At 43.1% G+C, this 21571-nt stretch overlaps 1 protein-coding gene across 1 annotated transcript in view; it reads left to right on the top strand.

Annotated features, from left to right (window-relative positions):
- Positions 1-2969: 2969 nt before the first annotated feature.
- The window catches only part of DCC (DCC netrin 1 receptor), a 1045544-nt gene continuing 1026942 nt past the window's right edge, over positions 2970-21571 (top strand). The window contains exon 1 of the mRNA XM_038743415.1: positions 2970-3060. Within this exon, the coding sequence (XP_038599343.1) occupies positions 2970-3060 (91 nt within the window). The remainder of the gene's footprint in view (positions 3061-21571) is intronic.

The raw sequence follows: 21571 nt of genomic DNA, 5'->3' as shown, positions 1-21571 counted from the left end.
AAAGGCGGAAGGGAGCTAGGGGACTCCTGGGGCAGGGGGAGGAGGAAGACAGTGGGGCACCAGGGAAGGAGGGGGAAAGGAAGAGCAACAGCACAGAAATGCCGGGGTATCCCTCATCCGCAGCCTGTGCGAAGAAGGAAGCCAGTTCCTCTTCGGAGAGGGAGGGATGACTCTCTGCATTCCCCATCATCAGAGGGCACCTCTCCCCCCTCGTCCGCTCTCCACCGGGTTCGGGGCTTTAGCAGACTTCTCCCCCGGCCTTGAAACCAGGCGGAGGCGCCGCCGTCGGGGTTCGGGGCACAGCTAAGCCCACGACAGACTCCGGGTTCCCAAAAGTGTATTCGCACGCCCCTCCGCCTCCCCTAATTCCACCCCAATTTCCACCCCCCCATTCACCCCCTTCTGTTCTTTGGAGAAGTTTTCCTCAAATCTCCACGTCGAGGTGCCTGCCGCGAGCATCTAAAAGTTTACTCCGCCTTCATCCCGAGGGAGCGCTCAGTTTATAGTACAGCGCAAGGAGTGATGGATTCTGCGCTGCACATGTTGGACATTCGGTGCTACTCTTCGCTGCTGAAGGTGATCAGACCGCTCTCTCCCCAGCCCAAGGCAGAGCATATCGGTTTTCGGGATAAAGAATCAGGCCCCCCATCATACAGCAGCTGCTTGGGTGTCCCCTGCCCTATCACAGTTAATATTTTTGTGTTGTTTTTTGCGTGTCCTGGCGTGTTCTGCCCAGCCAAACTGGGCGGCGATTAGTGTTACATTTTCCCCTCTCTCAGGGATACTACTGTTCCTCCTCCTCCTCCTCCCCCTCCTCCTTCCCCCACTCTTCCTCTCCCTTCTTCCCCTCTTCTTCCTGCTCCTTCTTCTCCCCCTCCCTTATCTCCATCTCCCTTCTCCTCCTCCTTCTCTCCCTTCTCCCCCCTTCTTCCTGCTCCTCCGTCCATCTCCCCCTCCCCTTTCCTCCTCTTCCTTCTCTCTCCCCCTCCCTCTGTTGCTTCTCTCCTTTTTCCTCCTCCTCTTCTCCCTCCTCCTGCTTTTCCTCCTCCTCCTCTTCCCCTCCATCTCCTGCTCTTTTCCTCCTCCCTTTCTTCTTTCTCTTCCTCCCCTTCGCCTTTCTCCTCCTCCTTCTTTTCTTCCTCCTGCTCTTTTTCCTCCTTCTCCTCTTTCTCCCCCTTCTCCTCCTTTCTCATCTTCCCCACCTCCTCCTCCCCTCCTTCTCCTCCTCCCTCTCCCTCCTTCTCTTCTTCCTCCCTCTCCCTTCTTCCTCCTCCTTCTCCTCTCCTTCCTCCTCCTCTCCTTCCTCCTCCTCCTTTTCACCCTCCTCTCATCCTTGCCCTCCCCCTCTTTCTGCACGGTATTTGAGGCAGGGATGTAGGGAGGGAACTAAGACCTGGGGAAGTAATTGGCCCAAACTCGAGAACCTCCTTCATGAGGTCTCCAGCGCCAGATTGCTATCAGCTGCGGGACGCTGCATGGAAATAATAATAATAATGGTATTTATTAAGCGCTTACTATGTGCAAAGCACTGTTCCAAGCGCTGGGAAGGTTACAAGGTGATCAGGTTGTCCCACGGGGGGCTCACGGTCTTAATCCCCATTTTATAGATGAGAGAACTGAGGCCCAGGGAAGTTAAGTGACTTGCCCAAAGTCACACAGCTGACAATTGGCGGAGCGGGATTTGAACCCATGACCTCTGACTCCAAAGCCCATGCTCTTTCCACTGAGCCACGCTGCTTCTCTAAATAAGGCCTGAACCTGGGAACAGGACAGGATTCTGAAAAGCAGCCTCGGGAGCCTTCCTTTGGAGCAAGCCTAGCTGCTGGGCTGTGTGCTCCGTGTTTCTTTCTTTTTTTTTAATTTAATGTCCAAACGATCCCGAACAGCAGCCTCAGGGTTCCAAGGTTTGGGAGGAGCGGGGTGGGAGGGGAGGGAAGCCTGGGTACTCACCCTAATCGGAAGCCCCGGAAGAGTAAATAAGTGGCAGAGCCTGAACGAGCGTGAAGTAAAAAGGTTGGACATCTAACCCAGACAATTTTGGCAGCGTGAGTCCAGAAAAATAATTTAAAAGAGCTGTTTCACAAAGGAGCCCGTTAAAAGTGGCAGGCAAACCGTGTCTTAACAGGATCCATTGAGAAAAGTGACTTCCCACGCTTTGCCCACAGAGGGCATCCCTGCTCATTCATATGTAGACCGTGCGAATGCAGTTGTTGGAAACCGTGGCTGTCTTTTTTTTCTCTCTCCCCCCCCCCCACTTTTTTCCTTTCCTTCCTGTAGAATCTTTCCCTGATCCAGTTGGTTTCCCTCCGGTCTCCACATTTTCTCTCCCAGCCCCCAACTTGTTCGGATCAATGGATGGTACAGCTCTAACTCCCAGCTCACATACTACGGGTGGACTGCTCCAGTAACAAGTGAGATCTTGACACCCTTTTCCCTCCCCTCCCCTTCCCCCCCTTCCCCTCTTCCGCGAAAGAAGAAAATCGTTGCTGGCTCTTTGGACGACGGATTTTTTTTTTTTAAACTTTGCACAGCCGAAGAGATGGATCTGACCGCAATCTTTTGATACTACCCCCTCAGACCGTTTCCCTCCCTTCTCACCCTCTCAGGATATTTTTGCTTATTGAAAGCATCTGGGATCTCTTCCTCCTTCGTTTGCTTCCTTTCCTCGAGTTAATTCCCTGAATTAACTCTTGAGAGCTCTTGGAGTGAATGGAACTTTTTTCCGCCTCTTTTTGCTGATCTTGGAAGAGAGAAAAGACTCAGGAAGAGAAGAGGAAAAAGAAGAGGAGGAAAAACGAGGGCAGGAGCAGGAAGAGGAAGAAAAGAGGAGGTGGTGGAGGTGGAAGAAGAGGAGAAGGGCTCCGTGCGTGTGTGTGTGTGTGCATGTGTGGATGTGTGTGTGTGTGAGTAGATGTGTGTGAGTGGTACTGGTGTCCTGGACCCAAATCTCTGTCGGTGTTGGCTGAAATATGGAGAATAGTCTTGGATGTGTTTGGGTACCAAAACTGGCTTTTGTACTCTTCGGCGCTTCCCTGCTCAGCTTGCATCTTCAAGTCGCCGGTAAGTCCTCTCTCTGGATCTTGCTCTTCCCCTCTATCCCCCTCATTTTTGTACCTTTTCCCTTCCTTGTAAGAGCAGCGGGTGGCGGAGAGAGAAATGTACCGAAATCCCGAAATCTGTTCCCTCTCCTCCCTCTCCCTCTCCTCCCACCTCCTCTCGTGTGGGTTAGGGGCGCAGTTTTGCTTTGGGGCATTTTGGGATGGGGCTTTTGCAAACATTCGCTGTGGATGGGGAGAGCAGGCCGAGTGGACCCAAAAGAGGGAAAGATGTATCAAGAATTTGCACAATCCCATTTCAGCTTTCTTTCCTGGAGCGACAACTCGCTTTACATTCGCATCTAGTCGTCTCGGGATCTGAGAGGTTGGAACCGGCAATGTGGGAGCCTGGAAAAGAGACTAAACGCTTTTTGCATTGTTGGTATTATTATTTGGGAAGGGGGGGAGGAGAGGGGGGAATCGCTCCCGGTGGGAACTGGGGGCTTGGGAAGATCCAGGGAATGACAAACCCAAGGCGGTTTCCGAGGGGAAAAATACAGTTCTCTTCCGAAGCGTCTCCCAACTCCAGTTGATTGATATTCGGGGGAGCTGGCTCTCTCCTTAGCACTTGGCAGTTTCTAATTAAAAATGGCAAAGCTAATGTGTGTGTGTGAGTGTGCGAGTGTGTGTGTGTGTGTGCACGCGCGCGCAATTGGGCTAGAGGGAGGGAAAGCAAGAATTCATTCATTCAATCGTATTTATTGAGCACTTACTATGTGCAGAGCACTGTACTAAGCGCTTGGGAGAGTACAAATCGGCAACAGATAGAGACCGTCCCCACCCAACGACGGGCTCTCGGATGCTCAGGGCCCGTGCAGGCGGGTGAGAGGAGCCGGGGAATTCGTGGAGCACGTCCCAAAATATTGAAATGAATAATTCCAGCTCACTCCCTGATCCGCGGAATCCGATCACAGGTGGATGCACACCCTGGTAATAATAATAATAATAATAATAATAATAATAATAATAATGATAATGGCATTTGTTAAGCGCTTACTATGTGCAAAGCACTGTCCCTGATCGGTTACTGGGTGTGTGTGTGTGTGTGTGTGTGTGTGCGTGTGTGTGTGTGTGTGTGTGATGGAGAAGGGGAGAAGCCAGTTATCTTTAGAAAATACCTGTTCTGGGGTCCACCACTCCCCCCTAAAATTACTGATTCGTTCAATTAAAAATCGTTGGAAAATCGCCCCGGGAATGAGAGCAGGCTATTCCCAGGAGGGATGCGGGAAGACTTGGCCCCCCCTTGGGGACTGTCCCCTCCCAGTGCCAAAGATTTGGGGGTCGGAGCCTTAATTCTTCACGCTTGATCTTGGAGGTCCAGAAGGAGTGCCTTTGCACGGTCCCTGTGGCCCTGTAACAGGAGTGTACCGAGCACGCGCCCGCGTGCCCGCGAGTCTGTGCATGTGTATGCGCGTGCCCGGCAGGGCCGCCACCGTCCCTCGTCTTGCCCCCCCCCCCCCCCATTGTCCTCTGAAAATACTCTCCTGAAAGGGGCTGGAAGCAGTCGGGAGCGATAATGGATTAAGGTGTTTCTCCTAAATTCCCAGCGTCCGGGGTTGGGAGCAGTGGCCGGGCTCTTCCTTCGCAAAGGATGGATGACTTGTAAAAGGGAAAGGTCCCAGAATTTGACTGGAGAGAGAGAAATGCTCTTTTTTTTTTCCCTTTTGGCCCACCTTCGTTTTCTGGGAGGATGATTTCCCATTTGGGAAAGCAGAGGGGTGGGGAATGGGGGAGAAAAGGGGTGTCTACCCAATGGATGGGGAGAGCCAAACTGAAGAATCAAAACTCTCCCCTCATTTAACCCCCAGACTTTTCCTGGAAGTTGGCCTGTTCTCTATTCATTGAATTTACACCACAAAATAGCATAATTAGTGCCTCAAATGGACATGTGCTAGTCCCGCTATTCTATATATATATTATATACTATATATTGCATATGTATAGACTGTGAGCCCACTGTTGGGTAGGGACTGTCTCTATATGTTGCCACTTTGTACTTCCCAAGCGCTTAGTACAGTGCTCTGCGCACAGTAAGCACTCAATAAATGCGATTGATTGATTGATGTATGTACCTATACATACACATTATGTATATTCATTCATTCATTCAATTGTATTTATTAAAAATATAATGATGGCATTGATTAAGCACTTACTAAAAGCACTGGGGAGGTTACAAGATGATCAGGTTGTCCCACGGAGGGCTCACAGTCTTAATCCTCACTTTACAGATGAGGTTACTGAGGCACAGAGAAGTTAAGTGACTTGCCCAAAGTCACACAGCTGACAATTGGCGGAGCCGGCATTTGAACCCATGGTCTCTGACTCCAAAGCCCGTGCTCTTTCCACTGACCCACACTGCCTCTTATTGAGCGCTTACTGTGTGCAGAGCACTGTACTAAGCGCTTGGGAAGTACAAGTTGGCAACATATAGAGATGGTCCCTACCCAAAAGTGGGGTCACAGTCTAGAAGGGGGAGACAGACAACAAAACAAAACATAGTAACAAAATAAAACAAATAGAATAAATATGTACAAGTAAAATAAATAAATAGTGTAATAAATACGTACAAACATATATGCATATATACAGGTGCTGTGGGGAGGGGAAGGAGGTAAGGCAGGAGGAAGGGGAGAGGAAGGAGGGGGCTCAGTCTGGGAAGGCCTCCTGGAGGAGGTGAGCTCTCAGTAGGGCTTTGAAGGGAGGAAGAGAGCTAGCTTGGCGGTTGTGCGGAGGGAGGGCATTCCAGGCCAGGGGGAGGTATATGCACTTATATGTGCACTGGTATATGCACTTGTGGATCTAAATAGGCATAGATCTGTGGGTCTCTAAATACACTAAGTGAATTTGTAAATGCAGCGTATTCTTTCCCCGCAAGTGCATCATGAAAAGGCAGCCAGTGTGTCCAAGATAATGCCGCTTCAGTGGCTTTGGCCTCCACTCGTTTATCACCGAGTTTTATCCGTGCTCTTAGTAGCTGTTTCTCTCGTCAGAGAGCCAGTAGGGGATCGCTATGGGAGAGAGCGTAATTCACTTTATGAAAAGACCAGTAGGAGGTGCCCTTAATAAGGCCAAGGAGCTGGTTGGCTGTTTGGCCAAATTCCCATTCAGCAGGATGTTTTAAAGACTTTGTTGATTGGTAACAAAAGATTATGGAGATGCAGCACAATGGGGCTGTGTCATTCACACTTCCCAACTAAAGCTGAAAGCTGCTTTGGAGATGTAAGAAATTGTCAAAGCTAAGCTCACAAAGAACAGCGTTGCAGTGTCACCATAGGGCTGGGAATACTAGGGCAAGGAATACACTTTCGGAAGAGACCTGAAGGCCTCTTTTCTTTTGCCAGTGTCTGTAAGTTCGCAATTTATAATATCAATCCTCACGTATCAATTTTATAATTGATTTGAGTTAAAATTCAATGGAGGCACACAGATGCCAAACCTAATCTAACCCTTGGCAGCAACCACTCTTGAAATGAAGAACGGAGAGGTCGCAGTGCATTTTCCCAAAGTACATGCTCGTAAGGTTTCACCCCACAAGGCCTACAAGTAGCTCTGTAGTGTGTGCGCGCCTTGAAAATGAGGCCCACAGATATATTCTTTTTTCTCCCGGGGAAGAAAGGCTTGACTTACACAATCGGGTGTGATGTTGAAGACAGTGTGTCAGAACTTTGTGGACCTGGGTAGTTAGGTAATCAGGTCCTCTGTGAATGGTGCAGTATAAATCAAAGTGACCTGTCACAGCTTCCATTTCACACAGAGTGCAGTTACCCTCTGAGTTATGGAGCATGTGAAACTCCACCACATGTGTTATATGTGAATCTATTAGGCTGAGGTGACTTGGTTTAATGCTTTTAAAAGCCAGGTTGACCATGACTGCTGATAAGCATTTTTGAGGAAGGATTTATAACTTATTCCTCTATAGCACCCTACCTTTCTTTTGCAAGGTGATCTCTTTGCAACTTTATTCAATGGTACCAGCTTTAATACCTTTTTAATTTCTGAATTAACTTTTCTGCTCTTTCCCAGTGGTTTTGCAGTACCAGCCGCTCTTACTAAATGATAGGCAAGGTCTCACTACGAGAGTTAGTACAGATTTGCTCTTGAGATCTAGTGGAAAGTAGGAGTGTTATCCCACACATTTCTAGTCTGAATTTCCCAGTGGAACTTTGAGTGCCAGTAATCTTCCCCAATATCATGTCCATCTGCTGCAAAATAGGGAAAGAACTTATTTTTGTGTTACTGACATGCTTTGGGTTTTAGCAGCATGCAGCACATGCAAAGTTCCTGAAGCCATTTGTCCCTGAAAGTTTCTGCAGTTTTGTCTCTGGTCATCAACTAAACTCAGCCTCCCCAACTATGTATTCCTGGCTAATCTGAGGTAGCAGCTTGCAGTGTTCATCAGTGTTGCAATTTGGGAAGGAATTTATAAACCAATATCATTATCAGTGGTTCTTATTGAACATTTACTGTGTGCAGGGTACTATACTAAGTGCTCAGGAAAGTAGAGAAGCAGCATGGCCTAGTAGCAAGAGCACGGGCTTGGGAGCCCGAGGTTGTGGGTTCTAATCCTAACTCCATCACTTGTCTGCTCTGTGACCTTCAGCGAGTCACTTCATTTATCTGTGCCTCAGTTACCTCGTCTGAAAAATGAGGATTGAGACTGTAAACCCCATGTGGGACAGGGACAGTGTCCAACCTGAGTACCTTATATCTACCCCAGTGCTTAGAACAGCGCTTGGCACACAGTAAGCATTTAAAAAATCCTATAATTATTATTATTATTTTTATTACAACACAAGAACATTTGTAGATACATTCCCTATACTTCTTTTAAACAAACTGAGGCACTTCATAAGCAAATATACTTTTTCTTCAAAGAGATAAACATGTCAAGCACTGGAAATGAACTGATGGCTGGCTCACGTATTTACCAGGAAAAAAAGCCAAATTGGAGAAATGACACGGGTTCTCTGCCACCACTTATATAAATGAGTGGAGGAGGAGGAGGTTAGGCTTTGGGGGTGCTTTTGCCAAAATTTTCTATTAGGATAGAATTGATCGAATTTGCTCACAACTGTTTAGAAGCATCCATAATGTGTTAGCTCCTCCAAATATTTACCGAGGGACAATTCTTCCTAACCTTAAAGATGCACTCACAAATTCATTTCCCATGTTGGCAATATGTTCGTTGGTTTTAGCATTTGATCCATGCTTCTTACTTGAATGGTGAATTTTAATGATTTAATCCAACTCAGATGATAATCTCCTAGATGAACTATATATGTAAATTCATGGAAACTATGGTTTTGCATGAGTAAGAAGAGTAATGACATAACTCCTCTGAGGATTTCTTCATTAATTAACTCAAGATAAAAGTCAGTTGGTTTGGTTAGAATACTGTAATCCCTTTAGTGAAGTGGGAAATATTGTATAGCTCCAATTCATAAAACGTAAACACAGTGACCTTTTTTCCTCCTGCTCTCTCTTTATCTCTTTGCTTTCAGATGCAACACAGAAGATTTAAGGTTTTCTCCACTTGTCAGAACAGGTATATCCTAAAGAATTAACTCTCAGAACCTCACTAAGACATGACTGAAAAATACTGAATTAAATATAAACACATTGCTCTGTGATTTGTTCAATTTCTGGGTAGGCTCTGCTTGGGTATAACTCACCAATCCCCTTAGAATCAGAGCACTCATTTCATACTCACATAACATCAATACAAATTCTCTTGTGAGATAGAGGAAAGGCTTTCACACCATTATGAAACTAACGATCAATTCAACAGGTGCTGTGGTTGCTACAAGATCTAACTTCTGAAACAATACAGCTGACAGGAATTCTCTGGACCCAAACAAAATTTCAGTACCAGGTCTCCTACCTCTGTCTCCCTGTCACCTGCTATTTCCCTAATCAAAGTCCATATAAAATTTTATTGACTATTTATGTTCATGGTCCTCCGTGGATAACCGCCATAAAGAGAGTCAAATTAATTTCAGTAAGAGAGAGGGATAAGACAAAGAAAGGAGAATATTGTCCTGCCCATCCCATAGCAGCTGGAGCAGGGTGCTGGGTATGTGCTCTGACAGATTTAGCCACCACCTCTCTATTCCTCTAACAATCAACTCGACAGAGAGATAGAGTCTTTTCATTTGATACTGTTGTCAGTATTTTGAATCTAAATACAGTAACTTCTTTGGTTTGAACCCACTTATGAGTAGTCCTATTTAAAGGGACACCACATGCTTACTTTTTTGATATTTTTTCCATTTTCATAAGCTCTCTCTTTCTATGCTTACCTCACAATTGGCATACCTGATACCTATGGTATGCTCTACAGTCTTGAAAGAACTTTAACTTTCATTGATTTTTTTTTTTCTCTTTCCAGGGATCAAGAAAACTTTTAGGATTTTTGTTTATTAGGGTGGCGGGTATTGATCAAATCTGGAGAAATATATTTTAGGCCACTATATAACCACATGGTAAAACCATTCAGTCTGTTTTATTTGACTTTTCCCAAAACACACCTTTCATGTTGAAGCACTTATGGCAACCTATCACTTGTGGAGTCCTATTATTCAGTCGATCAGTTAATCTGTGAGATTTATTAAGCAATTTCAAGGGTGCAAATCCAAGTGTGTAGGCAACATAGAAGGGAGAGGGAGTTGGAGAAAAAGGACTTAACTGGGAAAGACCTATTGGAGGAGATATGACCTTAATAAGACTTTGATGGTGCTCAATTAACAGGTGCACAATCAGTAGTATTTATTGAGCATCCCTGATCTCTAAGCACTTAGTATAGAGCTTTGCACAAAGTAAGCGCTCAATAAATACAAGTGAATGAATGAATGATTTGTTTTAATATGTCTCCCCTGTACGCTTTGAACACTTGTTATTCACCCCAACCCACTGCACTTATGTACATATCCACAATTCATTTATTGATATTAATATCTGTCTCCTATAGGCTGTAAGCCCCTTGTGGGCAGAGATTGGGTCAGTCAGCTTTGTAACATTGTACTTTCCCGAGCAATTAATAATGATGGTATTTGTTAAGCACTTACTATGTGCCAAGCACTGTCCTAGTACTAGTACAGTGCTCTGCTCTACACACAGTAAGGACTCAATGAATAACATTTATTGATTGATTCATTGATCTACTGTTTGCAAAACGCTGTACTAAGCACTTGAAAGGATAAAATGGAATTAGTAAACATGATCTTTGCCCTCCAAGGACTTAGAATCTAGTGGGAAGGGTCATATGTGGGCAATGGGGAAAGACAAGTGCCTTCCACTGGCTTTGAAGGGTCAGGAGGAAGGCAAGGCTTTGGGAGGTGGCAGAGACCAGAGTTAAAGCAGGTGGGATTTTAGGAAAAGTTATTGCCTTGACGATTTTCAGTTCCCTTCTCTGACCCATTTGAGGCCAGATGATTGAACCATCACCCACAGACGATGTTTTTCCCCTGGGCAATGTTCTGAGAGGCACTGTTACACAAGTAGTAACTTATCATCTCCCTATAATGGACAAGGATGAAGGCAGAGAATTGAATACTGGTAAGACTGTAGAAAACCTAGACAAAAATATTTTAAATGCTGTTTTTCAATTTACAGCTTGGAGTGAAAAAAACTGCCCATACCACTGTTCCACTGAGAAATGGAAAGCATATTGCTCCATAATACTTTCCTTGGTAGTTTACAGCTAACTGAACTGCAAACCAAACCTGAGCTCTAGAGAAATGTAATAAAAGCATGTGATTAAATCCTCCTTCCTTTTACTATTGAGGCCCGTTATTAGCAGGGGTAATGCCATTCTGGACTGCATTTCATATAGGATGCTAAAGGCCCAACTATTCTGCACAGATTTCTTGTAGGAAGGCAGGACTAAGAACACAAATCACTTCAAGGCAATTGATTATGTCTTGTAAAGCCCTTTGCCCTGTAGTACTGAATAGCCCTGTGATATTCCAGTTAAGTGTGAGGAATAATTTCCCTTTATCCTGTTGTATCTTACAAAGCAGGTGACTGTCCTCTAAACCTTTCTATTTTTTTCTCCTCCCCCATCCACCTGACTTCATGGCATTGGACCAAACTTTGGCTTTCCCGGTAGAGAGCTCTGTGGTGAATTTACTGAAGAAATCATGCTAAAGGTTCAGCATCTTAATGAGTGACCCCTCCAGCAGCAAGTCTTGTAAGTCTGCTATTTGTGGCTATGAGATTTGGCCTCTGATCCACTGCTCATAGAGAAGGGGGCAGAAAGCCCATGGGGCTTCTCATTAGCTTAATTTCTCAGGCTCAACTTCAGGGAATACTGGTTTGCTAGATCATTTCCAAGTAAACGGCTTCAGCGGAGGAAAGATCTTCAGTTCTACGTCTCTCCCTTACTATTCTGGAAGCCGACAATTAATAACTATTCACGTCTTTTTTGTGATTGTTTTGTGATACTACCCTTCTCTACACATGCACATACAAAAAGACAAACACACATTTTTACAAATCATTGTCACTAGCACGCCTCTGGATACATGAACAATTGACAATTTTTCTATTAATGAAGATGGAGTGGGCAATTGAACCAGATAATTCAAGCTCCCTGTGGGCAGGGAATGTGCCAATTCTTTGTTTAACACTTTCCAAGCCCAAGGTACAGTGCACTGCACCAAACAGATGCCCGAGAAATGCTATTACTACTATTGCTAATACTACTACTACAACACATATTACTACAGTTGTAATTCAGATAAACATAAAAATAATATTATGGACCATATGCGATCCAGATTGGCTGTGTCTGAGTTTATCAGATGATCATGTCTCCCTTTCACTTGTGCTTCTGATGGGTTCCTGGTTTCAACATATCTCTCGATTAGGTGGGCCATTTCTAAGAGATTTCTGGGAAATAAGCTCCTAACAGAAAAAGCATGGCCTAGTGGAAAGACCACAAGCCTGGTAGTCAGAGGACCTGAGTTCAAATTCTGACTCCACCACTTACTTCCTATCTGACCTTGATCAAGTAACTTAATTTCTCTGTGCCCCAGTTTCAGGGAATATGTGTACAAACTCTGTTATATTGTACTGTTTCAAGTGCTTAATAGAATACTCCACACATAGTGAAAGCTCAATAAATGCAGTTGATTGATTGATTATAAAATGGGGATGAAATAGCTGTTCTCCCTATTAGACTTTGAGCCCCAGGAGGGAAGGGATTGTATTCTATCTGATCATCCTGTATCTATCCTAGCAGTTAGTACAGTGCTGGGCAAATTGTAGGCCCTGAACAAATACCACAATTATTTATTGGATTGTGAGGCATATGACTTCACTATCACTAAATCAATTTAGACAATTTCTCTTGAGTGTTATGAAAGGCACCCCAAAACTAAACAGACTAGATTCTTTCATACTAAAACCAAGTAAAAGTTTCCAAAACAAATGGGAGAAGATACTAGGATGCTTACCCATGTAACAGATAGCATAGATTATCCCACAAAGTCATTCCTGTGTGATGGCCCTGGGGCTGAATTGCTTAACCAAACAAATTTATCTTAGTAATGCATACCACATATTGGAGTAAATACAAAATTGGAGGTTCCAAGCCTGTAATTCAGTGCACTCCATACAATAAGCAATCAAGCAACCAATCACATTTATTGAGTGTTTACTCTGTGCAGAGCACTGTAGTAAGGATTTGGGAGAGTACACTATAATAGAGTTGGTGGACATGTTCCATGCCCATGAAGAGCTTAAGGTCTAGAGGAGGAGCTTATGCTCAATAAGTACCATTGATTGATTGCCATTTTCACTGAAGGGAAATATTTGATCCCTCTGTAAATGACAAAAACAAAGCTTGTGTCTCTACTTGTGAGAACTGAATATATCTTTCTGGGTTGAATTTGGATCAATCAATAAATCAATCAATCAGGATGTAATTAAACTTTACATAACACTTACTCTGGTCACATCCTGCATGTAAAATAACCGCTGACTAGAAATTGGATTTATAAGTGATGCGGACCTCATTTTTTGCTACACTCCTTTACATGTATACACATCCAGAACATTCATTTTATGTCAGTCATTCTTTGGTTCCCTCTGTCTGGACAAGCTAAGTAAGCCCAAAGGATCAAATGTAGTCGTTAGATGTTTTAACCCTGGGCCATCTCGGTATTCATCTTCTCTCCATACCGGTCACAAATGAGTTGACTGAAAGATCCAAGCAAACTCCCCTCACTCTGTGGTACTTGTCCATTGTTCCCTTCCTCTTTCTCCTCTTTGTAGGCGCCAAGAAGAATATAAATTACAGATGAAATCTTCAAAGCTATCTCTTTTAAGTCTAATTTCTGTGCAATACTGTTCCCTATAGGGTCCTTTCCAGTTATTTTTTCAGTTCTTGCTTAATGTCTCTCTAGGGATAACACGCCCACCATTTTCCTCAGGAGGCTTTTCAACAATTTATCAGTTCTCACTGTCAAGATTTTGTACAAATTTATCCTAAATTGTCCTTTCTAAATATCATCCCATTTCTTCTATCTTGCACCACACTGCATCCCTTCCAATGTTGCTGAATAAACCTTATCCTCCTTTGTATTTAAATCCTTTTGATATTTTGTGCTATCAATCATGCCCCTTCTCCCCCACCTCCCCGGACAGGCTTCACTTAGCCACGCTATAAATATTTCAGTCTTTAAATCTTTCCCCAGATATCCCTCCAGCCTCTTAATCATCCTCATTTCCCTTCACTGTGCTTCCCTCCCTCTCCACCCCCCTCACCATTCCCCCAGTTTATCTAGCTGTTTCTGGTAATGAGACCTAACATTTACCATGCTGTTCTCAAACTAATGTCATTAGTCGAAGGAAGAGTGGGTTGGGTCCACAGCTAGCCTGCCCCAAAGACAGAAGCTTATATCACTGCTAATCATGGTCACATTGGCCATTTGTGTTGGTCTTGTTTTTGTGATGTTTTAAACTGGATGTCAGAATGTGTTCCTGGAGAGGGGAAGATCTATTCTAGCTGTATTTATGGCTCCTCAGTGCAGGAAGAGAATGAAAGTCCCTTCCACACAGGCCTGCTGTGGGCAGAAAACATGTCTACTAACTCTGTATATTGTACTCTCCCAAGCATGTATTACAGTGCTCTGCACACAGTAAACACTCAATAAATATGATTAATTGATTGATTGGTTGATTCTACACCATGGGGCTTCAACGTATCTTTAAAATGTTTCTTTTTCTCACCTGGCTTATGGTCCTTCACTTCAGCTTGCCAAACAAAACCTACTTCTTGGAAATTCTCCTGACATCCATTCTCCTTTTTTACCCTTCCCAGTTATGTGATGAGACAGTTAGTGGTACTTCAATGCTGCCAGATTGGTGATTATGACTTGCCGCTTGATGTTAAGTATGACACACAGGTTATACTGAAACAACTGCTCAAGCTGTAGGTCCAGGCTGCTATGCCATAGAGGAGGGAGGATTGTAAGCCATCCTGTCTAACTTCGGTTTGATCTGAAACCTGTTGTGATATTGCTTTTATTCTATATCAGTCTCTCAAAGGATAAGCTGGGCTTCTTGGCTCAATTTTCTCCTTATTTGCCCATCAGAGTGATGTTGGACAGTGTGTGAAAAAATTCAGTTCTAAATTGCTGAGGAAAATCTTTACTTGTGGATAGAGTTTCCCTGGTGCCAATAGTTACAAGATAGGTACAAATCTCAGTTGTCCTTAAACTAATTATGAGTCCAGTCCACTTTGTTGATTCTGCAAAGCAATTCATAATGGAGTGCGTGTCTTTGAATGGGACTTATCAGCCAATAGCAGCTACGTAGGATTGATATGAGGGCTTTAGATGACTGTCCTTGGCCTATGGAATTGGAAGAATTTCCCTTAAGAGCTGAAGCTTAATTTTAATGCTACTTTCCTGTTTCCTTGGAGTACTGTCAAACATGGCATTGAGTAGGTTGATTAAGACCTTTCAGATACGGTATTTCTAAGGAACATGTGTTAGGACATTAGTGCTAGGACATTAGCTCTGGAAACATTCCCTAAGGGGTAACCAATTCTGGAGGTTTTTTTTTTTTAACTCAACTCTCATGCTACATTGTAATTTTAAGTGCTTAAAGGAAAGAGTGTGAAAGTGGATATTTTCCAGATTCATTCAATCGTATTTATTGAGCGCTTACCTTGGGCAGAGCACGGTGTGTTCAGATGTGTTCAGATGCTCATATGTGTTGAAATTTCCATCTGACCTTTATTGGAGCCATGGGTAACTGTGCCTCAGTCACCTCATCTGTAAAATGGAAACTGATACTGTTCCATGTGGGACATAGACTGTGTTTAACCTGATTAGCTTGTATCTCCCCCAATGCTTAGTATATTGCCTGGAACATAGTAAATGCTCAATAAATATGATTTTTTAAAAGTGGGTGATTCATGGAGGACTACTGCCTTCTTCACACTCTTTGCTGACTGTTCAGTGACTCCTAACATAAAAGTGCCATCACCTCATGTTTGCAGGAAAGGGATACCCAGAAGGGCTGAGAGTTTTTTGTTGAGGTACATTTTAAGGCAGAGGACTAGAGAGATGAGAAGTGGTCTAGACTTCATTAGACTGGTATGTTGGCAGCGATAGTTACCTCAATAGTGATAGCCCTTAACAACAATAATAGTGATAATATCTCTTTCCATCAAGATCAGCTCTAAGGACTGTTGAATTTCCAAGAAAATCAAGTAGTAAAAAGTACTGTTTCCATTTCAGCTTAGTAGACCAACTTGTGGGGCTTTAAAAGGAGACCCACATGTGGAGTTGGAGATTTCATTTGCTGGCCATACTAACTTGAAAGCACTCTTTTGGTTTGAGGTTTCCATGTTAACCTCTTTTTTCCTCTAAGGCCATGATCTCCTCCATTTTGCTGAAGAATAAAAAAGCCTTTAAAAGCACTCCTTGGGTGTTCAATCCACTCTTTTCTTTCTTTCACAAATGCTTGAAAAGAGAACAAAAAATTAAAAGAGGACTGTTGGGTCTCAATCCAGATTTTTTCCCTTTTCTCTCTCCTCTCTCTTTGCAAGGCTCTGATCCCCAGAAAAGGGTGGAATTTAAAAGAGGACCCTGGGCATTCAGCTCAACTACTGCCTCCTTCCCTCCTTAGTCTCTGCAGCTCAGATGTTGAAGATACAAATGTTTGCAACAGAATGCCAACAAGTAACTTGATGCTGCATCATACCTTTGATTGTGGTAGTCTTCTGGGGGTCTCAAATAGGTCAGGTTCTTGTTTGGGGGAGACGTCTTTGGCCAGTGATTTTTAGGGCTTGGAAAACAAGTGAAGGGTGGGCTGTGACCATAACTCAGAGTAGATTTCCTTCAGACTTGCCTTTTGTTGTAGGACTGAGAGGTATACTGGAGTCTTGTGTAGCAGGTCACAATCAGAGCCGCAGGAAGGGAATTCTGGAGTTTTACTTGAATCAGATCAGTGTGAGTGAAAGTTACCAGCATTTTTTCTGTTGGGGGAAGTTTCTGCTTATTTCATGCTTTGCTGCCAGTTACACCATCCTTTTGAAAGGTGTACTGTAACTTCCTTGAAACCATTTCTTTACTCTCTTTTTTTTTAAGCCAAAACTTCTTTGTGGGAGATGGAATAGCTTTTCATACTCATCTCTTGAGCTTTAGGTGAGAGAACCCTGTATCATCTGCCTTTTGATGAAAATTAAGTCCCAAATTAGTACTAGGAGATAGCATCACAAAGTAGCGTAGGCTGCTGTTGGGCCAGTTTTGAGAGTTGGCTTGGACTATGAATGGAACAGTCCAAGGGAAAGCACAAGTGCCCACTCACAAAGGACTGTGAACTACAGTGAAGGTAGGGGAAAGTAGAGAAAAATGGGGAGAGCCAAAGGGAAGCCAAATCCTAGACTATAGAAAAGAACTCAAGAAGGCTGCTAGGGAAGCTGATTTGTTTTCTCCTGAATGTATGTGGTTAACCATATGCTATATTTTTTGCTGGAATCTAGAGTTGTTTCAGCTGGGATTTAATGCTACTGAATTCAAGGTTTTTAAGACTTGGAGAATCATGTGTCTAGGTTTACCCTCTCACTTTGACCCATTTTCCTCTGCTATCATTTAAGGTGAGGGATCATCATTACAGTACTCATTAAGCACTAACGATATGCCAAACACCCTGCTAAGGGCTGGGATAGATAAAAGGCAATCAGATCAGATATCTTATCAGATTAGTTCATGTCCTACATGAGGCACAAAGTCTAAAAGGGAGGGTGAGCAGGTATTTAATTCACATTTTACAGATTAGGATCTCTGTACGTTGCCAACTTGTACTTCCCAAGCACTTAGTACAGTGCTCTGCACACAGTAGGTGCTCAGTAAATGTGATTGAATGAATGAATTAGGAAACCGAGGCTCAGAGAGGTTAAGTAACTTGTCCTAAGTCACCCAGCAGGAAAATTCTGGGACTTGGATTAGAATCTGAGTCTCCTGATTCTCAGGCATCTGGTCTTTACATGTTGATTCACTCACCTACACTGCCAAGTATTTGGGAGAAGAGTAAATGAAATAAAATAATTAACAAATGCTTAATGATTGGTGTCTTTCTCTCTCCCTTGAATGCTGGCAGTTGAAAACACATCATCTAACCCACCAGCCTGAAAGGTTGGGATTCTCTTACCTATCAGAAACTCCTTGATGCCAATGCAGGTACTGGAGCAATCAGATGATACATAGAAATAGCTAGCAATACTACAGCAACTCAGAGATTTTTGCATGTGCTTTAGAACCTCAGGGTCTTTTGATTTTGAATCCATCTCCTGCCCTGACACAGAACTGGTAATATTCTAGTAGTAAGGTAGATACGGCCACCACTACTCTAACTAGGCCAGTTACCTGAGAAGCAGTATAGCCTAGTGGATAGAACCTGGACCTGAGAGTTAGAAAGACCTGAGTTTTAATCCTGGCTCTGCCACTTGTCTGCTATGTGATTTTTGGGTATGTCACTTCAGTTCTCCGTGCCTCAGTTACCTCATCTGTAAAATGGGGATTAATATTGTGAGTAGAACAGGGACTGTGTCCAACCTGATTAACTTGTATCTACACCTCCCCCCTACCTTGCCCCGTGCTTAGTACAGTTCCTGGCACATAGTAAGTGCTTAACAAATGCCATTAAAAAATGAAGTGAGCAGTCTAGCATGCAAAGTTGTGGCAGAAATTATTTCATCACCTTTACAATGGGATTCCTGTGGCACTGGAAAATGGTTTCCTAGGACACTACGTTATTCTTTTTGAAAGAGTAGAGTTTTATTGGCTTAGCGTTTATGTGTTTATAAACAGTAGGTACCACAGTGAGAGGTTCTATTGAGATTCATAGAGACCTTGTAGAAAAAAATCAATGAAATATGATAATATTCATTTAAAATAACACAGGGAAGCCAACCCTCAAACTCTGACAAGCTCTTATAGGGCTTTCTGCCAGAGAAAATGGGAACCCTGGAGAATGTACATGAGAAGCCAACTCTGCCCACATTGCAAATGAGGAGGGAAGAAGCACAGATTGCGGTTAGGGAAAATGAGCAAATTTTGCACGGCTGAGATTTTTCTTATCGTCTTTAAATGTGTATGTTGGCGAAGAGCCTCTCAACTCCCTTGGCACAAGTACTTTATTTTGAATTGTCTTGTGATTCATAATGGAAATGGTTCTAACCTCTCGTATGTTGGGGAAGCTGGTGCTAAAGAAGTTTCAGGTATCCATAAAACTAACCAGCATTATCCACTTCAGAAATGGTGACCCTTAGGAGAATCGATTCTGATCCAAACATGCATCCAAACTGCGGTGGAATATAAAGTAGAGGGAGTGTACTGGGGGATTTTCAGGTCTCACCTCATTAATGAAATTAAAGGCTTCCCTAGTGGAAAGGAAATGGCAGCTTTGGATTCTCTGCTGCTTTTTAGTTTAGTTTAGTTTTGTTTTTATGGTATCGGTTAAGCGCCTACTGTGTGCCAGGCACTGTACTAAGCACGGGGGTAGATTCAAGTTAATCAGCTTGGGCACGGTCACAGTTATTTAAATATCAGGTGGTTATTTCCTCCACTATCCATCGACCCATCAGGTTGAGATGCTAACAGGTTTTGGTGACTCACAGGTCCTAGGGTTCTGAAGGAGTGTAAGCGAATGATACCCTGGTAAAAGAAGGGTCTGAAACACAAGTCTGGTGCCTGAACATATGTTAAATTAAGCTCCCTGAAATTTACCTTGGGGTTTGTAATGAAATGTTACATTTGAAAAGCTGAGAAGCAGCATGGTCTAGTGGATAAAGCACCAGTCTGGGAATCGAAAGGACCTGAATTCAAAGTCTAGCCCTGCCACTTGTCTCCTTTATGACCTTGGGAAAGTCACTTAAATTCTCTGTGCGTCTGTTACCACATTTGGGGATCGAGAGTGTGAGCAAAATTTAGGACATGGACTGTGTCCAGCCCGCTTAGCTTGTACCTACCCTAGTGCTTAGTACATTGCCCGATTCATAGTCAGTGCTTAAAAAATACCATAAAAACATCATGAGGTTGTTGAAGATGAGCAGCTGTGTCCATCATTTAGGTAGTACATCTGCCAGTTGCAGTTGTGGTTTAGTAAATATTTTTCCCAGTTGAAAACTACCTCTTTGTGCCTGATGTGGACATATATCATCCTCTATTTGACAGATGATGGTATAGCTGTTTCCTTATAATTTTTCTTCAGTTTACTATTCCAGAGGTTTTTGTATACACCATAGCATGAAGCATATGTATAATACCAACTAAGGGGATTTGTCAAAAATGAAAGTTAAGGAATTGCACTTCATCCTAATAGCCAGTGTATTTCAGGCCTTTTTCTGAACTAGGCAGTTCTGTGCTTTGAATTCACAAATTGTAGAGAATGCTTTGTCCAGATACTTATCTATGGTGCATAGTTTTTAGATGTGTTACTTTCTTCCTAAAAATACGTTCCTGGAATTAGCAGGAGCTGTGGTCAACTATGAGAGCTGGAGGTTAAGGGTATAGGTTACATTACTAGGTGGCTCTTTAAACATTTTCTTCCTTTTATTTATGATTTCCTAGTATAGGTGTTTGCCCAACTGATGCTTATTGTTGATATTTGTTAAGCATCTACAGTATGTAGTTTTTATTCTTGATGGTCCCCATGAAGAGAAGTATTGAAATCCCATTTAGGAGTATTTCTAAAGAAAAAAAAAACTAGCTTTCAATTGCAGTACACCACTGTGTGCTGGTTTTATGATTTATTATTGATTATTGTCAACATTCAAGTACTTACTTCAGTGCTGCACTCCTTTTGAGCAATTAATAAGTACTTGCAGAGTGAGGGGCATAGACCCTGAAGGAGAGACAGACCTTATCCCAAAGTATCAGATCGTAGTATTTTCATGCTTGCTCTTTTCCTGTCTTCATTCTTTCTAATTTAACTCTCACAACAGTCAGTGATATCAAAAGTGCAAATTCAGGGTTTTAATATGGAATTGTGTGGCCCTGTGGAAAGAGCACAACCCGGTAAACTTGGATTCAAATCCTATTTCTGCCACTGGCCTGCTATTTGACCTTGGGTAAATGACTTCTTATGTCTCAGCTTCCCCAGCTGTGAAATGGGTATTAAATACCTCTTCTCACTTCCTTTTCAATAGTATTCCTGTATGGGACAGGACTTGGGTCCAGTCAGTGTATCTATTATCTATTCATTCATTCATTCATTTATTCCATCATATATATTGAGTGCTTTATGTGTGCAGAGCACTGTACTAAGTGCTTGGAAAGTACAATTCAGCAACAAATAGAGGCAATCCCTGCCCACACTGGCTCACAGTCTAGTCGGGGGGAGACAGACATCAAAACAAGTAAACAGGTATCAGTACCATCAATATAAATAAATGGTGTTTTGTATATACACGTCATTAAAATGAATGAATAAAATAATAAATATGTACATATATACACTGCTTAGAGAAGCAGCATGGCTCAATGGAAGGAGCCCGGGCTTTGGAGTCAGAGGTCATGGGTTCAAATCCCAGCTCTGTCAATTGCCAGCTGTGTGACTTTGGGCAAGTCACTTAACTTCTCTGTGCCTCAGTTACCTCATCTGTAAAACGGAGACTAAAACTGTGAGCCCCCTGTGGGACAACACGATCACCTTGTAACTCACCAGCTCTTAGAACAGTGCTTTGCACATAGTAAGCACTTAATAAATGGCATTATTATTATTATTATTACACAAGTGCTGTGGGGCAGGGAGTGGGTAGAGCAAAGGGAGCTAGTCGGGTGATGGGGAGGAGAAGGGGAGCAGAGGAAAAGGGGAGCTTCATCTATTCCAATCCTTAGTGCAGTTTGGCTCATAGTAAGTGCTTAATAAATACCATAATTACAATTCAAAATCTAGTTTAAAATTAAAATATACTTCCACAAATTATAAAATTAGAATCTAGGGTTGCATTGCAAAGT

Source organism: Tachyglossus aculeatus, chromosome 3 (genome assembly GCF_015852505.1).
Source record: "Tachyglossus aculeatus isolate mTacAcu1 chromosome 3, mTacAcu1.pri, whole genome shotgun sequence".
Lineage (NCBI taxonomy): Eukaryota > Metazoa > Chordata > Mammalia > Monotremata > Tachyglossidae > Tachyglossus > Tachyglossus aculeatus.
The sequence above is the reverse complement of the archived record's forward strand: the minus strand, read 5'-3'. Positions and strand labels throughout refer to the sequence as shown.